This window comes from Stegostoma tigrinum, chromosome 8 (genome assembly GCF_030684315.1).
Source record: "Stegostoma tigrinum isolate sSteTig4 chromosome 8, sSteTig4.hap1, whole genome shotgun sequence".
In the NCBI taxonomy this organism is placed as follows: Eukaryota; Metazoa; Chordata; class Chondrichthyes; order Orectolobiformes; family Stegostomatidae; genus Stegostoma; species Stegostoma tigrinum.
The window spans coordinates 101,636,769-101,657,036 of NC_081361.1; the positions used below are offsets into that span (position 1 = coordinate 101,636,769).

The 20,268-nt window shown below is 42.0% G+C and overlaps 1 protein-coding gene across 3 annotated transcripts in view; it reads left to right on the top strand.

Annotated features, from left to right (window-relative positions):
- Window positions 1–20,268, top strand: part of cryz (crystallin, zeta (quinone reductase)) — a 46,485-nt gene that overhangs the window by 3,103 nt on the left and 23,114 nt on the right. For 2 of the 3 annotated variants that reach the window (XM_059648184.1, XM_048538912.2), the window contains exons 2-5: window positions 6,341–6,466; window positions 11,631–11,783; window positions 12,913–13,076; window positions 16,405–16,456. In XM_059648184.1, coding sequence (XP_059504167.1) covers window positions 6,341–6,466; window positions 11,631–11,783; window positions 12,913–13,076; window positions 16,405–16,456 — 495 coding nt within the window. Of the gene's footprint in view, window positions 1–4,048; window positions 4,153–6,340; window positions 6,467–11,630; window positions 11,784–12,912; window positions 13,077–16,404; window positions 16,457–20,268 lie in introns of those variants that run through there. The other variant, XM_048538914.2, reaches the window with a different exon arrangement.

Consider the following 20,268-nt stretch of genomic DNA (forward strand, 5'->3'; position numbering starts at 1 on the left):
GAGAAGCATCTTTGAAGAAGTACTGGACTGCTCTGCAGTCTTTGCTTTCACCCAGCTAGCAGTTGTTTGTCTCATGAGTTCTGGAACACAGCCTCAGCCATTGCAGACAAGCCTGGTATCAGTTACCTCCATCTGCAGTCACCCCTTGGGGACCAAGGAATAGCCAAGAAATTGATCGAATACAAAATGGCCTTGCCTTTGTTGGTTTCAAGATCTTCTGAGTCTCAGTCTTTTTTTAGGTTCATAGTATTACCTTAAAGAAACTTAAAATATGGTGCATATTTAGGGAGGATTGGCTTCTGGATTAGAACTATCGTCCTGGCTGAAATCTCACTCTGGAAATAAGCATACTGTGCTACCTGTTCCAATAATTCCTGAATAGTGGGCCAAACAGTGTGAAATCGCACACTATGAGACAACTACACAAGGTGAATGTAACTGCAACAGCAAGGGATCTAAACACTTTTCATCACTATCATAAAAAGTATGACTAGACAATTTTAAATCCATTCAACAGTGGGTGTTGCTGGTTAGACCAGCATTTATTATCCATCCCTAAGTTTCCATAAGACATAGGAGTGGAGTAAGGCCATTCGGCCCATCAAGTCCACTCCGCCATTTAAATCATGGCTGATGGGCATTTCAACTCCACTTCCCATCACTCTCCCCGTAGCCCTTGATTCCTTCTGAGATCAAGAATTTGTCGATCATTGCCTTGAAGGGATTCCTGGAGAAGGTGATGGTCAGCTGTCTTCATTCCAAACTATTATAGTCAAATGGATAGTAAATTTAACAAAATCCAAAAGATCACATAAATCAACAGTTTTGTAATATTTCTCATTTATGTCAAGTGTTTGTTGGGATTATCTTATGGCGGGAATTGTTCCATCATACAGAATGTGTATCAACGATGTACATGTAGGAGAACAACCAAGTTTGTTTCCAACTAACATTCAGTGTAAATTAATTGCAATTAAACTAAATTCAATTTGCAGCTTAAATTACAGAATTAGGCAGGGCTGTGTAAATAAATCATTTTGGTACCCCTGAACCATGAAGGTAACAATTTGTGTGGGCAAGTGTAATTTTCATATAATTTAATGTCCTGACTGCATATCTGTTTTCAGTGAAAATAAGGGAATAGCAGTGAATCAGAAAGCACTATTTCAAGGTGAAAAAATGCTGAAGGTGTCGCCATGGGGTAAAAATATTTATTCTACTGCTTCCCCCTCCCCCCAACTCAATCATCTTCAGCACTGCTTCCGAAAACTTGCACCACCACATTCTTTCACCCCGGGTAAATATCCTCAGTTTTGATCACAGCAGTTTGGCAAGTGCCGTTTATTTCTCGTAAAGAATTAGCCATGCTGACTATATAAGGCAACTGGAAATGAGAGAGAAATACCATTAAATCCGTTCTCAGCATAATTAAAATCTCAAAGTAGATGCGTAGTGCTTTAACATGATTTGAGCTGTAGAGTTGTACTGCATAGAAACAGACCCTTCGGTCTAACTCATCCATGCGGACCAGATATCCTAAATTAATTGAGTCCCATTTAACATTTGGCCCATATCCCTCTATTCTGTTCATATACCCATCCAGATGCCTTTTAAATGTTGTTATTGTATGAGCCTTTGGCAGCTAGTTCCGTACATGTGCCACTCTCTGGACAAAAAAGTTGCCCGTTTGGTCCATTTTAAATCTTTCTCCTTTCACCTTAAACCTCCAGTTTTGGACTCCCCCACCTCAGGGAAAACCTTGGTTATTCACCCTATCCAGAATCCTCATGATTTTATAAACCTCGATAAGGTGATCTCTCAGCCTCCGATGCTCTAGGGAAAGTAGCACTAGTCTATTCAGCCTCTTCCTAATGAATAAACCCACCAACCCTGGCCACATCCTTGTAGATTTTTTCTGAACCCTTTCAAGTTTCACAACATCCTTTCTATAGCAAGGAAACCAGAATTGCACATAATATTCCAAAAGTGACCTAACCGATGTCTTGTAGAGCTGCAACATGACCTCCCAACTATACTCAATGTACTGACCAATAAAGGCACGTATACCAAACACCTTCTTCACAATTCTATCCACCTGCAACTCTACTTGCAAGGGACTATGAACTTGCTCTCCAAGGTCTCTTTGTTTGGCAACACTCCTCAGGACCTCACCATTAAGTGTTTAAGCCCTGCCCTGATTTGTATTTTAAAAATGCAGCACACTTATCCAAATTAAGCTCCATCTACCAGCCCTTGGCCCATCAGCCTATCTGATCAAGATCCTGTTGTACTCTGAGGTAAGCTTCTTCACTGTCCACCTCACCAATTTTGGTGTCATCTGCAAAGTTACTAACAATACCTCCTATGTTCACATCCAAATCATTTATATAAATTTTGAAAAGCAGTGAACCCAGCAACAATCTTTGTGGCACACCACTGGCCACAGGTCTCCAGTCTGAAAAGCAATACTGCATCACCATAATCAAAACTTAAATGTGTAAACTGTGGCACAGTTGTAGTGCTTCAATCAAGTCAAATAATGTGTATCCAAACCCATTCCAGAATGGCAACAGAACAAATTGCATTCATGTAGTACCTCAGCACTTTCCCTCTGGCAGTCCAGCATTCCACCAGTACTAACCCTCTGACAGTTTGGCACTCCTTCAGTACTGACCCTTTGACAGGGCAACACTCCCTCAGTACTGACCATCTGACAGTGCAACACCCCCTCAATACTGACTGTCCGACAGTGCAGCACTCCTTCTCCACAGTGCAATGCTCCTTTGGTACTGTCTCTGTGTCAGTAAGAGCTCTGTCTATCTCTTTCTTGAAAGCATCCAGAGAGTTGGCCTCCACTGCCTTCTGGGGCAGAGCATTCCATATATCCACCACTCTCTGGGTGAAGAAGTTTTTCCTCAACTCTGTTCTAAATGGCCTACCCCTTATTTTTAAACTGTGTCTCCTCTGGTCCTGGACTCACCCATCAGCGGAAACATGCTTCCTGCCTCCAGAGTGTCCAATCCCTTAATAATCTTATACGTCTCAATCAGATCCCCTCTCATCCTTCTAAACTCAACGCTCCCTTGGTACCGTCTGTCTGACAGTGCAGCACTCCATTGATATTGACCCTCTGGCAGTGCAGTGTTCTTTTAGTACTGTCTCTCTGACAGAACAGTTCTCCTTTGGTACTGTGTCTCCACAGTGCAGTGCTCCTTTGATACTGTTTCTCTGACAGTGTAGCACCCTTTGGTACTGTCTCTCCACAGTGCAGCTCTGCTTTGTTTTCCCTCTGTGACATTGCACTGCTCCTTCTGATGGTGCAGTGCTCACTTCAATATAACTGTCAATAGACAACACGTGCTGGAGTAGGCCATTCGGCCCCTTCGAGCCAGCACCACCATTCATTATGATCATGGCTGATCATCCACAATCAGTATCCTGTTCCTGCCTTATCACCATAACCCTTGATTCCACTATCTTTAAGAGCTCTGTCTATCTCTTTCTTGTAAGCATCCAGAGAGTTGGCCTCCACTGCCTTCTGGGGCAGAGCATTCCATATATCCACCACTCTCTGGGTGAAGAAGTTTTTCCTCAACTCTGTTCTAAATGGCCTACCCCTTATTTTTAAACTGTGTCTCCTCTGGTCCTGGACTCACCCATCAGCGGAAACATGCTTCCTGCCTCCAGAGTGTCCAATCCCTTAATAATCTTATACGTCTCAATCAGATCCCCTCTCATCCTTCTAAACTCAAGAGGTGATGTCAAATTTCAATTTTTTTTTGAGGGAGTATTCCTGATTTCCATGAATCCTTTGTGTGTAGAAGTGCATCCTGACATTATCTCAGGGTCTAGGCCCGAAACGTCAGCTTTTGTGCTCCTGAGATGCTGCTTGGCCTGCTGTGTTCATCCAGCCTCACATTTTATTATCTTGGCTTATGTGTTGTGGTCCTTAGGACCTGAGCTTATGATTTTTTTGATTTTGGCTCAAGCTGGGAATGTTCCCAGCTAACACTGGTTCCGTCTGACCTTATTTGGGTTGTTTGTCATCGAACCCTGAGGGAGCAGGTACAGTTTGCTGTCCTGGTAAATTTGAAGAGAAAAGTAACTAAAACATCTCCTGTCTGCTACTTGAAGGAAAATATACAAAATTTGGTAGGTTAATCTTAATCTTAACAAACCCTAATGAATAAGTTTTGGAGAATGAAGTTCTTACTGTTGAAAACAGTCCTCCGATGTTAAGTGCAAAATCTATGGCATGTGATTTTTGGCCTGTGTTTCTGATTTAATGATTAACTTGTCAGTTTTTCTGTAGCCACGATGATTTCTTTTTTTAAGGAAAGAAACAGTCTGAGTGAGAGAGAGTTCTTGAAAGTTATAGAAGTTTGTTTTCATTGAAAGAGCTTATCAATGATTAATTTTGTTTCTTTTGCTGAGGAGAATTTCATGGCAGCAGCTTTGCAGATGTCTTGGCTGAATCTGGGTATATCCTTTATTCATTCATGGGTTGCGGGTGTCAGTAGCTAGACAGTATTTGTTATCCATCTCTAATTGCCCAAAGGGTAGTTCAGAGCTACTCACATTGCAGAGGGTCTGGAGTCACATGTAGTCCAGACGATGTAAGGATGACAGTTTCCTTCCCTAAAGGACATGAGTGAACCAGATGGGTTTTTCCCAACAATCAGCAATGGATTCACAGTCATCATTAAATTCATAATTCCAGGTATTTATTGAATTTTAATCTCACCATCCACCATGACGGGATTCAAACCCATGTCCCCAGAACATTATCTGGATCTCTGGATTAACAGGATAATACCACTAGGCCATGTGGTAGATATAAATAATTTAGTTTATTCAATTTTATATTTTTTGTTTCAGAGATAGTAGGAACTGCAGATGCTGGAGAATCTGAGATAACAAGGTGTAGAGCTGGATGATCACAGCAAGCCAAGCAGCATCAGAGGAGCAGGAAGGCCGATGTATTGGGCCTAGACCCTTCTTCAGAAATGGGGGAGGGGAAGGAGGTTCTGAAATAAATAGGGAGAGGGTAGAGGCAGATAGAAGATGTATAGAGGAGAAGATAGGTGGAGAGGAGACAGACAAAGCGAGGCGGGGATGGAGACAGTAAAGATGAGTGTAGGTGTGGAGTTAGGGAGGAGATAAGTCAGCCCAGGGAGGACGGACAGATCAAGGGGGCGGGATGAGGTTGGTTGGTAGGTAGGAGACGGGTGGGGCTTGATATGGGAGGAGGGGATAGGTGGGAGGAAGGACAGGTTAGGGAGGCAGGATGAGCTGGGTTGGTTTTGGGATGCGGTGGGGGGGGGGGGGGGGGGGGGGGGGGGCGGTGTGGTGGTTGGTGAGATCTTGAAGCTTGTGAAGTCCACTTTGATACTATTGGGCTGCAGGGTTCCCAAGCAGAATATCACAAGATTTATTGGAACTGCTGTACAGAAAGTTGGATTATTCAAACAGTTTTGAATTCCCATATGTGGTTTAGAGGAACATTTTTAAAATTTATTCATGGGATGTGAGCATCGCTGGCTGGGCAGCATTTATTGTCTGCCCCTAATTGCCCCTTGTGAAGGTGGTGCTGAGCTGCCTTCTTGACCCACTGTGGTCCAAGTGTTATAAGTAGACCCACAATGCTGTTAGGGATGGGAGTTCCAGAATTTTGACTAAACAACACTGATGGACTGCAAATATATTTCCAAGTGTGAGGCCTGAGGGGAAATTGCAGGTAGTCATGTTCCATTGTATCTCCTGCTCTTTTCCTTCCAGATGATTTTAGTTGTGGGTTTGGAGCTGAAGCAGATCTGCTTTTCCACAGTACCTTTCTTGACCTTGGGTTGTTTTTATCATCAGTAAGTGTTTTTAGAAACAGGGATGTCAATTCTGTCAGAGATAGAAATCACTGCACACTCTCAAAAGGGGATAGATCAAATACTGTGTTGTAATGATGGCCATTAAAGGGTCAATATTGACCTGGCTACCAGAAAGATAGCCCGGATACCCTCACTCTTCTGAATAAGGCTGTAGAATCTTTGTCATTTAAAGTGGACAGACAGGGCTTTTGTTTAACATCTCATTAAAATGATGGGAGTTCTGACAGTAAAGCAAAATATGTAGTACCACATTGTAGTGGTGGTGTCAGCCTATATTAAAAGCTTTTGACTGGGATTGAACCTATAAACTCTTCACCCAAAGGTGAAATTCCTACCCAATGAATTAAAGTAAACATGTTAAATTACATGCAAATTATTGCAGATGTTTAACAGAAGTTTGGAAAGGTTTACAGAAATTTATATACAGACGTTTAATGCGATAACTAATTAAATCTTAGATTATCATGACGTCTAGAACATCAGCTGCATCCTTCATGCGTGCTGTGCGGGTCTATAAATTTGGTGGACCATCAGAGCTCAAGCTGGAATTGGATATTCCCATACCTAGCCCAAGTGAAAATCAGGTAAGATGCATATTTTTACTGAGCACCATAATGACCAAGAGAGACTTTATAGTACCGTACAACAAGGCTTGTTTCACTCCTAGTACTGAGGCTAAATTTAGATGAAATTGACAAGTTCCGTTAGACTTGGGTTTACAAAGAGAAAAGCAAAAACACATCTTGTCCCTGTTTCTTTTATTTGAGAAGATTCTAAGCAATTTAAGTTTGAACAATGGCAACTCAAACATTTAAGGGTTTCAAGCCTGTAAAAAGAAGCTTGGTTGGATTGCATTCTGAGTACTGTGCTAATTTCTGGTCTTAATGTTATGGAAATGACACAGACACTGGAGAGGGTACAAACATGTTTCTTAAATAGGATACCAGAAAGGACAGATTTTAATCAGAAAAGACACTATAGACTGGGGCTGTTTGGTTTACAAAAAAGGGAAACTTCTTGGGTACCATCAGAGATTTAGAAATTACTGATAGAGTTGGGTAGGTTAGATGGAGGCCACCAATTATTGATAGTCACTAAGAAATCCAAAAGAGTATGCAAAAGATAATTCTTCATTTAAAATATGGAGAGACTGTGCAACTCTACATATCAAGGAGTCAGTTAATTAATAGCATAGATACATTTAATGGGAAGATAGGCAACTTTTGAGGTGTCATGCTAGAATTCAGGCCCCACTACTCCTGAAATCTTCACAAAGGTTCTTAAAAGCTTGCAAAAAATTGTCCAATTTACTGCCTTAAGTTGACAGAAAGTATGGACCAGGCCCCTGTACTTAACAGGAATGACTATTTATTACTGGTAATTAAACTCCAGCCATCGGTAAGTCATTACATGCTAATAGCAAATAACTAATATTAATCCCCTTATAAACTTCCCTTACACAGACATAGACACATACCAGAAACAAAACATAGATGTTAGGAACAGAGGTTAAACTAGGCCTCAGTTGCCATACTTTCTGACATGATACGTTTCTTGGTCTTCCTTCTCTGGATGCTTCTCCTGGTTCACAAGAGGCTAGAGTGGATAGTTCACTTGTGATAGGTCTCTGTATTACTCATTATAAGTCACTACTTACAGCAAGTGCTGGAGGAAAAATAAAATTGCTTTCTTCGGGCTTAAAGTAGCTTTTGCTGCAGACAACAGGGAGACTGAGAACTGCTGAGCTGGTGGAGGCCTGAAGGTTCCTTAGCGTCCTGTTCACAGCATCAAGATGTTCAGTTCCTTGAGAACCAATCACACAGCTGCTGGCAGGCAGGAAGCCTGTCATTGATAATTGGTCATGAGTCCACAGACCAATCAGCTACTTGTACCAATCAAAGCTCTATTTGTACACAACCCCATGGCTCTAGCTCATCTTCATCCACGCTTCAACCACTAGGTGACGTATTAGGTTACTTGCTTTCAAAAGGGTTTTAAAACAGTTATTTTATTGTGTCAGTCAATGGTGAAAAATACAATAAAATAAAGATACATGGTCTTTACAGAGGGAGAAAGGAACAAGTGGTTATGGTGGTTGATTTAGATGAAAAAAAGGAAGAGTTTTAAAAAAAATTAAGTTATAGAACATAGAACAATACAAATCCCTTGTACAATCCCATGCTGTTGTGCTGACCTATTATCCTACTCTAAGATCAAACTTCCCTGCATACCATACATTTTACTATCATCCATGTGCCTATCCAAGAGTCGTTTGAATGTCCCTAATGTATCTGACTCCACTACCACCGCTGGCAGCGCAGTCCACACACCCACCCACTCTCTGTGTAAAGAACCTACCTCTGATACCTCCCCTGTATCTTCCTCAATCATCTTAAAATTATGCCCCCATTTAATAGTTATTTCTGCCTGGGAAAAAGCCTCTGGTTATCCAGTCTATCAATGCCTCTCATCATCTTGTACACCTCTATCAAGTCACCTCTCATCTTTCTTTGTACCAATGAGAAAAGCCCTAGCTCCCTCAACCTTTCCTCGTAAGACCTGCCCCATTCCAGGCAGCATCCTGGTAAATCTCCTCCGCATCCTCGCTAAAGCTTCCACATCCTTCCTGTGATGAGGCTGCAAGAACTGAACACAATATTCCAAATGTGGTCTGACCAGGGTTATATAGAACTGCAGCATAACCTCACGGCTCTTAAACTCAATTCCCTTGACAATGAAAGCCAACACACCACATGCCTTCTTAACAACCCTGTCAACTTGGGTAACAAATTTGAGGGCTTTATGGACGTAGACGCCAAGATCCCTCTGTTCCTCCACACTGCCAAGAATCCTGCCATTAACCCTGTATTCTGCGTTCAAGTTCGACCTTCCAGAATGAATCACTTCACACTTTTCTGGGTTAAATTCCACTTACCACTCCATTGCCCAGCTCTGCATTCTGTCAATGTCCCGTTGCAACCTACAACAGCCCTCCATGCTGTCCACAACTCCACCAACCTTTGTGTCATCGGCAAACTTACTACCTGACCCTTCCACTTCCTCATTCAAGTCATTTATAAAGATCACGAAGAGCAGAGGTCCCAGAACAGATCGCTGCGGAACACCACTGGTCACCGAGCTGTAGGGTGAATACTTTCCATCCACTTCGACCCTCTGTCTTCTGTTGGACAGCCAATTCTGTATCCAGACAGCCAAATTTCCCTGAATCCCATGCCTCCTCACTCTCTGAATGAGCCTACCACAGCGAACTTTATCAAATGTCTTGCTATGGTCCATACGCACCGTATCCACTGTTTGACCATCATCAATGTGTTTTATCACATCCTCAAAGAATCCAATAAGGGCTGAATAACCTCTTTCTGCACTGTAAGTTTCTATGATTAATTTCTAAACCTGCAGGGTACAGTTTTAATTCTTGGAATCCCAGTGAATGTTCTGGCAACACAAGTTTGAATCCCACGTATAATAAAAAAACTATACAATAAAACATTAGCCTATGAAACCAATGGCATATAAAGAAAGCCTGGATGGATTTGGACTGTATTCTCTGAAGGGGATCTCAGACACCTATCAGATTGTAAGCCTGTAAAAGCAGGAATGATGTTCTCAGAGACTGGGGAGTCCAGCAACAGGGTCACAGTTTGCAGATACAGGATAAGCCTATAGATGAGAAGAAATTTCTTTACCCAGAGAGTGATGAGCCTGTGGAATTCTCTGTTACAGAAAGCAGTTGAATGATTTCAACAAGGGGGCAGATATAGTTGTTACGGTTAACGACATCAAAGGGGATAGGGAGAAAGCAGGAACGGGTTTTGCATTTGATGATGAGCCATGATCATATTGATTGGTGGGGCAGATGGACTCAGTGGGCTGATTGGCGTACTCTTTTCTCTATATTTAATGTGACCATGTAACCACTATGTAACCACTTTTGTTCATCAGAAAAGCCATCTAATGTCCATCAGGGAAGGAAATGTGCCAGTGTTACACGATTTGGCCATATGACTCCAGACTCACAGCAATGGATTGATTCTTAGCTGTTCCTTGGGCAATTAGGGATGGGCAACAAGTGTTGCGAGTCAGCAAAACCAACATCCTATGAACAAATATAGTAAAAAAGTACTGAAGAGATTAAGTTGTGTTAAATCTATATATAACATTGCCTCAGTCACATCTGTAATATTTTGTCCATTCTGGGAGCCGCATTGTAGGAAGCATGTTCAGTTCTAGTGTTCGTCACTATGACTAGCTTTATATTCTTATTGACTGAATTGAAATTCCACTAGCTGTCATGCCTGGAGAACATTGGCCAGGGCCTCTGGATGACTAGTCCACTGACATTCCGACAATGACACTGCATCCCCCTGGCTTTGAGGAATTGGCAGTAATTTTATGCCCATTATCTGTGGTGGGCATAAAAACCTCATTGATGAATGTATATTAATAATGCTAGGATGTGCAACAGAGCCATTTGCTTCACAAGGCAACAATTTTATGATGAGGTTTCACTTTTGTTGAAATATCAAGCATTTAATCAGGTGGCACGATGGCTCAGTGGTTAGCCTGACAATGCCAGGGCCCCGAGTTCAATTCCAGTCTTGGGTGACTGCCTGTAGAGTTTGCACATTCTCCCCATTTTCCTCCCACAGCCCAAAGATGTGCAGGTTAGGTGGATATGCAATGCTAAAATGTCTAAAGTGTCCGTAGATGTGTGCAGACTAGATGAATTAGCCATGGTAAATGCAGAGTTATGGGAATAGGGTATGGGTTGGGGTCCAGGAGGGATGCATTTTGGAAATTTGGTGCACACTTGATGGGCTGACTGACCTCTTTCTGCACTCTAGGTTTCTATGATTAATTTCTAAACCTGCAGGGTACAGTTCTGATTCTTGGCTTAGAGCCATTATATGAGAATTTGTTGGTTTTGCCATCATTCTTATGGATTTCTTTAGTCATGGATGAGAAACTGATTTACATTACCGTTCTAAACATTTTTACTTGTTTAGCTGAAAGCCTGATAATCCAATATAGTAGAGGGGAAGTCCGAGACACGTAATTGAAATGGGTGTAGAATAGAAAATGCTCACAGGACTGAGTTCCATTGAGGTCATGACCTGAACCTGTTTAGCTCAATTAACAACTCAAAGGATAGGACAGGCACGTGGAATTGAAGTGAAAGGTCAACCGTAATATTATTGAATGATGGTCTATTTCTTCTGTTCGAATACCTGACCTAAAGATGCAGTGCAAAAGATGCAGTGAAACAGTTATAAAATACCCAATGCAAGATTTCAGAGAAACACTCAAACCAGCTAATACCTGCAGTTTATAGCCAATACTAACAAGTGACTTTACTTCTTATTTGCTTTGTGTCTTTTCTATTTTGTCCTTTATTCTCAAGCATAATTATGTTACAAACTACTCAAAAGGTACTTTTGATGTAAAATTGTGAAGAAGTTTGGAAGACCATGGATAATGAGCAAGTGAAAATTGAATAAAATAATAAGTTCTGTCGAGAAGTCAACATAGAGGTGAAATGCTGAATGTCTTCCACTATGCTGTGATTGTATAATTAAATTAGATGCTGAGCACCTAAAGTTCCCCACATAAAGTTTTCCAAAACTCGGTTTATTGAAGGACTGACTATCCTTTTCGACCCAGACTTTGGCCAGCAGATTTTCTGACCCCTCTACTGTTGGAGACTAATGATGCCCTTTGCCTTCTTAGGTTCTAATCAAAATCTATGCTTGCGGAGTAAATCCAGTTGAAACTTACATGCGTGCTGGAACCTATCCTAGGAAACCACCCCTGCCCTGGACACCTGGAAATGATGTTGCGGGAGTTGTGGAACAAGTGGGACAATTTGTCAGCAAATTTAAGGTTATTTGTTGAATTTTTGATAGTGTTAAATTGATTCTGCTATCCAAAAAATTGACTTGAATTTTTTTTTTGAAAGACTGTTTTGTAGCAGGCTTATTTTTCTCTTAAAAACTCTGAACGTGCCATGGACAATAACTTGTGTTTGTGTTAAAAAAAAAGTGTGGAGCTGGAAGAACACAGCAGGCCAGGCAGCATCAGAGGAACAGGAAAGTTGACTGTTTGGGTCGGGACCCTTCTTTAGAAATGGGGAGGGGGAAGGGCGCTAAGAAATAAATAGAGCGGAGTAGGGCTGGGGAGCGTTGATGGGATGGTGATAGGAGCGTGCATGTAGGCAGTGGTTGGGATTGATCAATGAGGTGGGAGTGGCAGATAGAGGAGAGAGAAGATGGTCAGGTTGTATCAGGCCAAGGAGGCGGGGATGAGAAGGATGAGGCCGGTGTGGGGAGATTTTGAAACTGGTAAAATCCATATTTAGGCCATTGGGCTATAGGCTCCCAAGGCGGAATATGAGGTGCTGCTCCTCCAGTTTGTGGGAAGCGCCATTGTGGCACTGGAGGAGGTCCAGGACCGACATGTCACCCAGGGAAGTGTTGGAAGAAAATTATTCCAGCAAGTGATTTTATGTGAAATGGTAATAAGCTGCATGTGGGGTATTAAGACTGAGCAGAGTCTTGGGTGAATCAGGTTCAAAGAATTTTGGATAGTTAAACCATGGTATGCAAATTTGATTTTTTTTCCCCCTTTGCTGTCCTTTTTTTAAATTTAAAAACTTCTAAATTACTATGATGTAGTTACATTGAGCGTGAAGCAGGCTAATCAGCCAAGTTGGTTGTAGCATTAGGTTTCCTGTGACCTGCCAGAAGCCGGGAGATGCAAAGTTTCAACACCACTTCAGACAGGAGGATGCAATTGTAGTGTGGCATGTTTGCATAGGTAGTTTTCATCATTACAGTGGAATTTATATTGAAAACATGTTATTAGATGGTGTGCACAAGCTTGACATTTTTAGCACATTATGGAGCATTGTTTTTACCAACATGTAGTTTTGGTCAATTGGGAAATTTTTAAACAATTTGAACAGATTTAAAATGAACCTCTTTTCAATAAATCTGTCCTTGCTCCAACATAGAAAGGGGACCGTGTTTTCACATGTGGAACCATCACTGGTGGATATGCCGAATATACAGTTGCTTCAGATGACAGAGTTTATCCCTTGCCAGAAAACCTTAGCTACAAGCAAGGATCAGCTATTGGAATTCCTTACTTCACTGCATATCGAGCGCTCTTCCACAAGTAAGGCAACCGTAAATATACAGTACCATTAAAAATAACCATTTGGTCCTTTGAGTCAAATCAAGTGATAACAAGATCATGGTTAATTCGTCCCAATCACACCTTTCAGCAATATCCTCAGATCCCTGAATTCACTTAGCATCCAAGAATTTATTGTCTTTTGATTTGAATATACTCAGATGACTGAATGACCCAACTCTCTGGGATGGAAAATTCTTATAGTTTACACGGCTCTGACTGAAAAAAACTCCTCTTCACTCAGATAACAAAGTGTGGAGCTGGATGAACACAGCAGGCCAAGCAGCATCTCAGGTGCACAAAAGCTGACGTTTCGGGCCTAGATCCTTCATCAGAAAAGCTTTTCTGGCCCGAAACGTCAGCTTTTGTGCTCCTGAGATGCTGCTTTGCCTGCTGTGTTCATCCAGCTCCACACTTTGTTATCTTGGATTCTCCAGCATCTGCAGTATCCATTATCTGTCCTCTTCACTCAGCCCCAAATGGCTGATCATTTGAAGTCTACTTGCAACTGCACAAATACAGCATGACTTGAATGATTTTCCTGAAAAATCGCAACTAATATTTACCATAAGACCATAAGAAATAGGAACAGGAGTAGCAGTTCAGCTCCTCGAATCTGCTCCACCATTCGATAGGATCATGGCTCATTCGGCGCACCTCACATCCACTTTCCTGGCCTCTTGCCTAATCCTTGATTCCCCAACTGACTATGAATCTATCCATCTCAGTCTTAAAAATACACAAGGACTCTGCCCTGGAACTCTGTGTAGCAAGAAATTCCATAGACTCTCAACCCTGTAAGAAGAGAAATTCTTCCTCATGGCAGCCTTAAATTGGCGTCCCTTAATGCCGTCTTGTCCTTGAATCTTCCATGAGGGTAAACATTCTCTCAGTATTTACCCTGTCAAGCCCCTTAAAAATCCTATACTTTTCAATGGGATGATCTGTCATTCTTCTAAATTCTAATGAGTAGAACCCGGGGATCATCCTTGTGAACCTTGTCTGAACTGCATCCAATGAAATGATATCTTTCCTTAAATAAGGGACCAAAATTGGCTTGGTGTTCCCAATGCGGTTTCAATAGTATCTTGTACAGTTGCTGTAAGACATCCCTACTGTTAAACTCCAACCCTCTTGAAACAAGGACCACTATTCCACGAACCTTCCTCATTACCTGCTGCACCTGTGTAATAACTTTCTGCATTTCATGCACAAATATGCAAAAGTCCCTTTGTATTGCAAATAACATTTGTGTCACACAAATGCCAGGCAATGACCATCTCCAATGAGAGATAATCTAACCATTGGCCCTTAACATTCAATGGCATTACCATCATTGAATCCCCAACTGTCTTCATCCTAGTTACCAGTAAACAGAAACTCAACTGCACTAGCCATATGAATACAGTGGCAACAGGAATGGGTCAGAGGCTAGAAATATTGCAGTGACTAAGGTACCTCTTGACTCCCTAAAGGCCGTTCATCATCTGCAAGGACCAAGTCAGGAGTGCGACGGAATAATCCCACTTTCCTGGATGAGTGTAGCTCCAACAACACTCAAGACGCCTGACACCAGTACGAAAAAGCCCATTTGATTGGTACCACATTCATGAACGTCCACTCCCTCCATGATCGATACTCAGTAACGGCTGTGTATAACATTTACAAGGTGCACTGGAGAAATTCACCAAAGCTCTTTAGATAACATTTTGCAAACCCACAACCACTTCCATCTAGAAGGACAAGAGCACTAGATACATAGAAACACCACCACCTGCAAATTCCCTTTCAATCCATTCGCTATCCTGACTTGGAAATATATCATAGAATCAGAGAGTCATACAGCACAGAAACAGACCTTTCAGTCCAATCAGTCCATGCCAAACAAAATGCCAAACTAAACTAACCCACCTGCTTGCTCCTGGCACATATCCTTCCAAAACTTTACTATTTGTATACTTATCCAAATGCCTTTTAACTATTATAACTGTACCTACATCCACCACTTCCTCAGGAAGTTCATTCCACACACAAACCACTCTCTGTGTAAAACAAGAATTGCCCCTCGTCCTTTTTAAATCTTTCTCTCATTTTAAAAATAGAACCATTGGTTTTGGACTCTCCCACCCTAGGGAAAAGACCCTTGCCATTCACCTTAGCTATGCCTCTCATTATGTTATAAACCTCAGTAAGGTCACCCTTCAATCTCCTACCCTCAAGTGGAAAAAGTCCCAGTCTTTCCAGTCTACTTTTATATCTCAAACCCTCCATTCCTGGCAACATCCTTTTTTTTTCGGGTAATTAAAAGCAGTTCAGATGATGGAGCACACTAATTAATGTTGATAATTATGAAATATTTTGCTTGTAAATAATTCAGATTAAGTCCTTCCGTAATCAAACAGAAATTCACAATCACACTGCACTATGTGGTCAGGCTAACTATATCTTGTAAATTGAACTTCACATTCTGTAGTCAAGAAGATGTATTCCATTTTCACTTTTGATTATCTGTGGGTTTTATTAGCTATTTTATATTGGATAAAATAAAGTGAACAGAGAGGAATTGACAAGGATTTGCCCAGGCAAGAAATCTTGTAATAATTCAGAACATGGGAACCAGAAGAGACCATTCAGCCTTTTGAGACTTGCCTCATTAGGTTCAAACATGGTTGATCTGTATCTTATTGTCATTTATTCGACTTGATTCTGCAACCGTTAGTAGCTCAACTGAACAAAAATGATTAATTTCAGTTTTGAAAATTTCAATTGGTGCCCAACTGCAAAGGTTTTTCGAGGGAGAGAAGTGTGAAGTGCTTCCTGATGTAGCCCCTGAACAGTGGTCTGGCTGTAATTTTAAGACTCTGTTGCCTTGTTTTGGATTCTCCCACCAGAGGAAATGGAGAGAAACTCTGCTCTATTGTATCCTTTAATTGTCCTAGATATCTCAATTCGATAAGGACTTCATTTTCTGTGCTGGAAGGAATATGATGCTCTCTCTGATGAAGGGTCTAGGCCCGAAACGTCAGCTTTTGTGCTCCTGAGATGCTGCTTGGCCTGCTGTGTTCATCCAGCCTCACATTTTATTATCTTGGAATCTCCAGCATCTGCAGTTCCCATTATCTATGATTCTAAACGGTGTGGATTTCCACTCTTCCTGGATTTGCTGCCCAATCTCTATTGTTTTGTCAGAAGTCACCTCAGAAGAAATGGCACTGCTGCCATCCAAATATTGACCAGTCACCAGCTTTGGTTTCAGTTTTAGATGCAGACCAAACGGATATCCTCTCATTGGAACTCCTTTCTCTTTCAGAGCCCATGTGAAGGCTGCAGAAACTGTTTTAATTCATGGAGCAAGTGGAGGGGTAAGCTGCATCACTGCTTACCCAAACTGGATTTTCCTAAATGCTTGGAACTTTGAACCAAATCATATTTTTCAGGATTGCCAAAGCTCTCTCTAACAATGTCTATGCTGCACGGCAATTTTTTCCCCAAGGTCAGGCTGCCCTGGACCTTCTAAGCAAATTGCAATACCTTGCTTTGACTCTCTCAATTCCAAGCTCCTTCGTTCAGACCTTCTAGTCTCCAGATAGTTGGAGATTGGCCGTACTCTGAAAAATGCACATTTGAATCCCCAAGACCACCAACCCTTTTGGATTCACTCCAGCAGCTTTTCCTTCCACCCCCAAAACTGCCAACAACTGTTCTGCCATAATTTACCCCACATTTACCTACCACTTTACCCCTTCTCCCATGTGTCACCCGACCCTATGCCACCCAACTTTCAACCTTCTCCTCTTCTCAACTTACCTTACAGGCTTACCTTCTCTAAGCTTTTTTAACGTGCTTCCAAGACCTTTTAAACTTGAAATATGACAGCTGGTGTGGTAACAAAGGGGTGAGGGGGTTCTAGCAAGCTGACTATATGGATTCTTGGCCTACAGTTTCAACTGGGAAAGCTCCTCATCTGGAGGTTTTCTGAGGGAATCCCTCCAAAGGTGAATGTGTATATTTTTGTCCAGCAAGGTAAGAAATAGCATTTCTACATTGATACATATGTAGGGCAGGTCTCTTTGACTCCTCTTGGTCCTTCCCCCAGTCCCTCCTAGAACACTCAAGCCAGCACCGACACATTTTGCCCTTCCATATTAAAATTGTCTACACTTACAAGATTCGTATCCCTCTATTCCTTTCCTATTCATGTCTTCGTCCAGCTGCTCCTTGAATGCTGCTATTGTGTCTGCTTCCACCACATCCTCTGGCTGCGCATTCCAGACATTCACCACCCTTTATGTGAGAAATATGCCTCTCACATCTCTTTTAAACTTCCCCCCTCACACCTTGAACCTGTGTCCCGGAGTAATTGACCCCTCCACCCTGGGAAAAAGCATCATACTTTCCACTCTATCCATGCCATTCACAATCTTATAAACTTCTGTCAGGTTGCCTCTCAACCTCCTGCATTCCAGTGAAAACAAATGACCCGAAACACCAACTTTCCTGTTCCTCTGATGCTGCCTGACCTGCTATGTTCCTCCAGCTCCACACTGTGTTGTCTCAGTCTACCCAACCTTTCTTCATAGCTAAAATCCCCCATACCAGGCAACATCCTGGTAAACCTTTTCTGCACCCTCTCCAAAACACTCTCATCCTTCTGGTAGTGTCGTGTTCAGAACTGTACTCAATATCCCAAGTGTGGCCTAACCAAAGTGCTAAAAGCTGCAGCGTAACTTGTCTATCCTTATACTCACAGCTCCTTCTGATGAAGGCAAGCATGCCGTAGGCCTTTTTTACTACCTTATTTACCTGCATCTTCAGTGATCTGTGGACCTACACATACAGATCTCACTGCATACCAATACTCCTGAGGATTCTGCCATTCACTGTATAATTTCCACCTGTACTTGATGCTCCAAAATGCAACACCTCACATTTGTCTGGATTAATCTCCATCTGCAATTTTCCTGCCCATGCCTCCAACTGATCTTTATCCTGCAGTATCCTCTGACAGTCCTCCTCACTATCTGCAACTCCACCAATCCTTGTATTGTCCATAAACTTACTAATTTGACCAACTATATTTTCCTCCACACATACATACCCCTCTCCCTTTTTTCTGCCTATAAACTGACGTTTTGCCAGCCACCATCAGTTCTGAGGAAGGGTCACTGGACCCTAAACGTTAATTCTGTTTTTTCCTTCACAGATGCTGCCAGAACTGCTGAGCTTTTACAGCAACTTTGTTTTTGCTCCTGATTTACAGCATCTGCAGTTCCTTCAATTTTTGTTTACATTTTCCTCCAAATCGTTTATGGCGATTATGAACAGCAGACATCCCAGAATGGTTATCTGTGAAACACCACTTGTTCCCATCCTCCATCTGAAAAGCATTCTTCCACTGCTACCCCATGTCTCCTGTGATTAAGCCAGCTCTGTGTCCTGTGGATGATTCGCTCACCGAGCTGATTTGTTAGTTTGCAGATATTTCATTACCCTGCTGGTTAACATCATCAGTGCAGCTTCCAATGAAGTGCTGTTGTGTTTTCCCACCTGGTATTTAAACTCAATTGGAATTGGTTACCTCACTTCTGGTTTTTCTGTGCACTGCCGAGTATATAGGGTCCAATTCTACATGCTTATTGATAGAGAACCAAGCCTCTTGAAATTGCTGTGCTTGTCTGTGTTTGGCCTGTCCTAGGATCCTGATGTTGTCCCAATTGAACTAGTCATTCTCCTTATCCATGTGAATGAAGACAAATGAGTACTGGTCACGTCTTTTTGTTGCTAATTGGTTGTCATGCATTCTTGTGGCCAGTTTCCTTCCTGTCTGTCCAGTGTAATGTTTGTTTGCAGTCTTTGCTTAGAATCTTTTATATTACGTTGGTTCTGTCCATGGTGGTCAAGGGGCCTTTGGTTCAAGTTAGCAGTTGGTGTAGGGTTGACTTAGGTTTGTGTGCCACTCTGATGCCCAAAGGTCGTGGGAATCTTGTGGTCAGTTTGGATATGTCCTTGATGTATGGTAACGTTATGAGTGTGTCAGGGCATACTGTATCTTCCTGTGAAGATTCACAAACCTACATCAACCCTATGCCAACTGCTAACTCAAACCGATTTCCATGGACAGAACCAACGTGATGTACAAAATTCCATGCAAAGACTGCACCAAACATTACATTGGACAGACAGGAAGGAAACTGCCCACAAGGATACATGAACACCAATTAGCAAAGAAAGGACATGATCAATACTCACCTGTCTTCATTCACATGGACAAGGAGAATGACCAGTTCGTTTGGGGCAACATCAGGATCCTAGGACAGGCCAAACAGAGTCAAGCATGGGAATTCCTGGAGGCTTGGTTCTCTACCGAGAAGTCCACCAATAAATACATAGAATTAGACTCTATATGTACAGCACTGCACAGAAAAACCGGAAATGAGGTAACCAATTCCAACAGACCCCAGAGTTTAAATACCAAGTGGGGAAACACAACAGCGCATCATCGGAGGCTGCACTGATGATATTTCCCAGCAAAACAGTGAAACATCTGGGAACTAACGAACTAGCTTGGTGAACCAACCAACCACAGCATTTACAACCCGAGCTACAAATCTACTCAACAACCTCAGTTCTGTATCCATCTTGCCAGGTTACCCCGATACCATTTGACTTCACCTTTTGTACCAGTCTGCTATGAGGGACTTTGTGAAAGGCTTTTTTGAAGTCCATATAGACAAAATCAACAGATTTTCCCTCATCAACCATCTTTGTCACCTCCTGTATCTTAATGATATTTCTGAGAGATAATAAAGCTCCAGGCACTATACAGTGGGGGACTAGTCCATAGACTTGTGCAATTCTTCTATATTCAGATTGGTTTCACAGGTTAGCGCATCATCGAGGGCCAAAGGGCCTGTACTGCGCTATGTTCTGTGTTCCATATGTCTATGTAGTTGGAAGAGGAAAGCTTAAAAATGACCCAAACTTCGTACTTTTCAGACTCAGATGAAAAAATGTTTCAAGTCACATAATGTTGTTGCACAGAGGCCATTTAGCTGGTTGTGTCTGTGATGCTTCTTTGCTATTTATCTTTCTGCATTGTTTTTCTCTCAAAGCCCTCCATCTTCCTGAATTCAAAATACCTTCCCTGAATTGTCTGTGTCTCAAACTCTTCCTG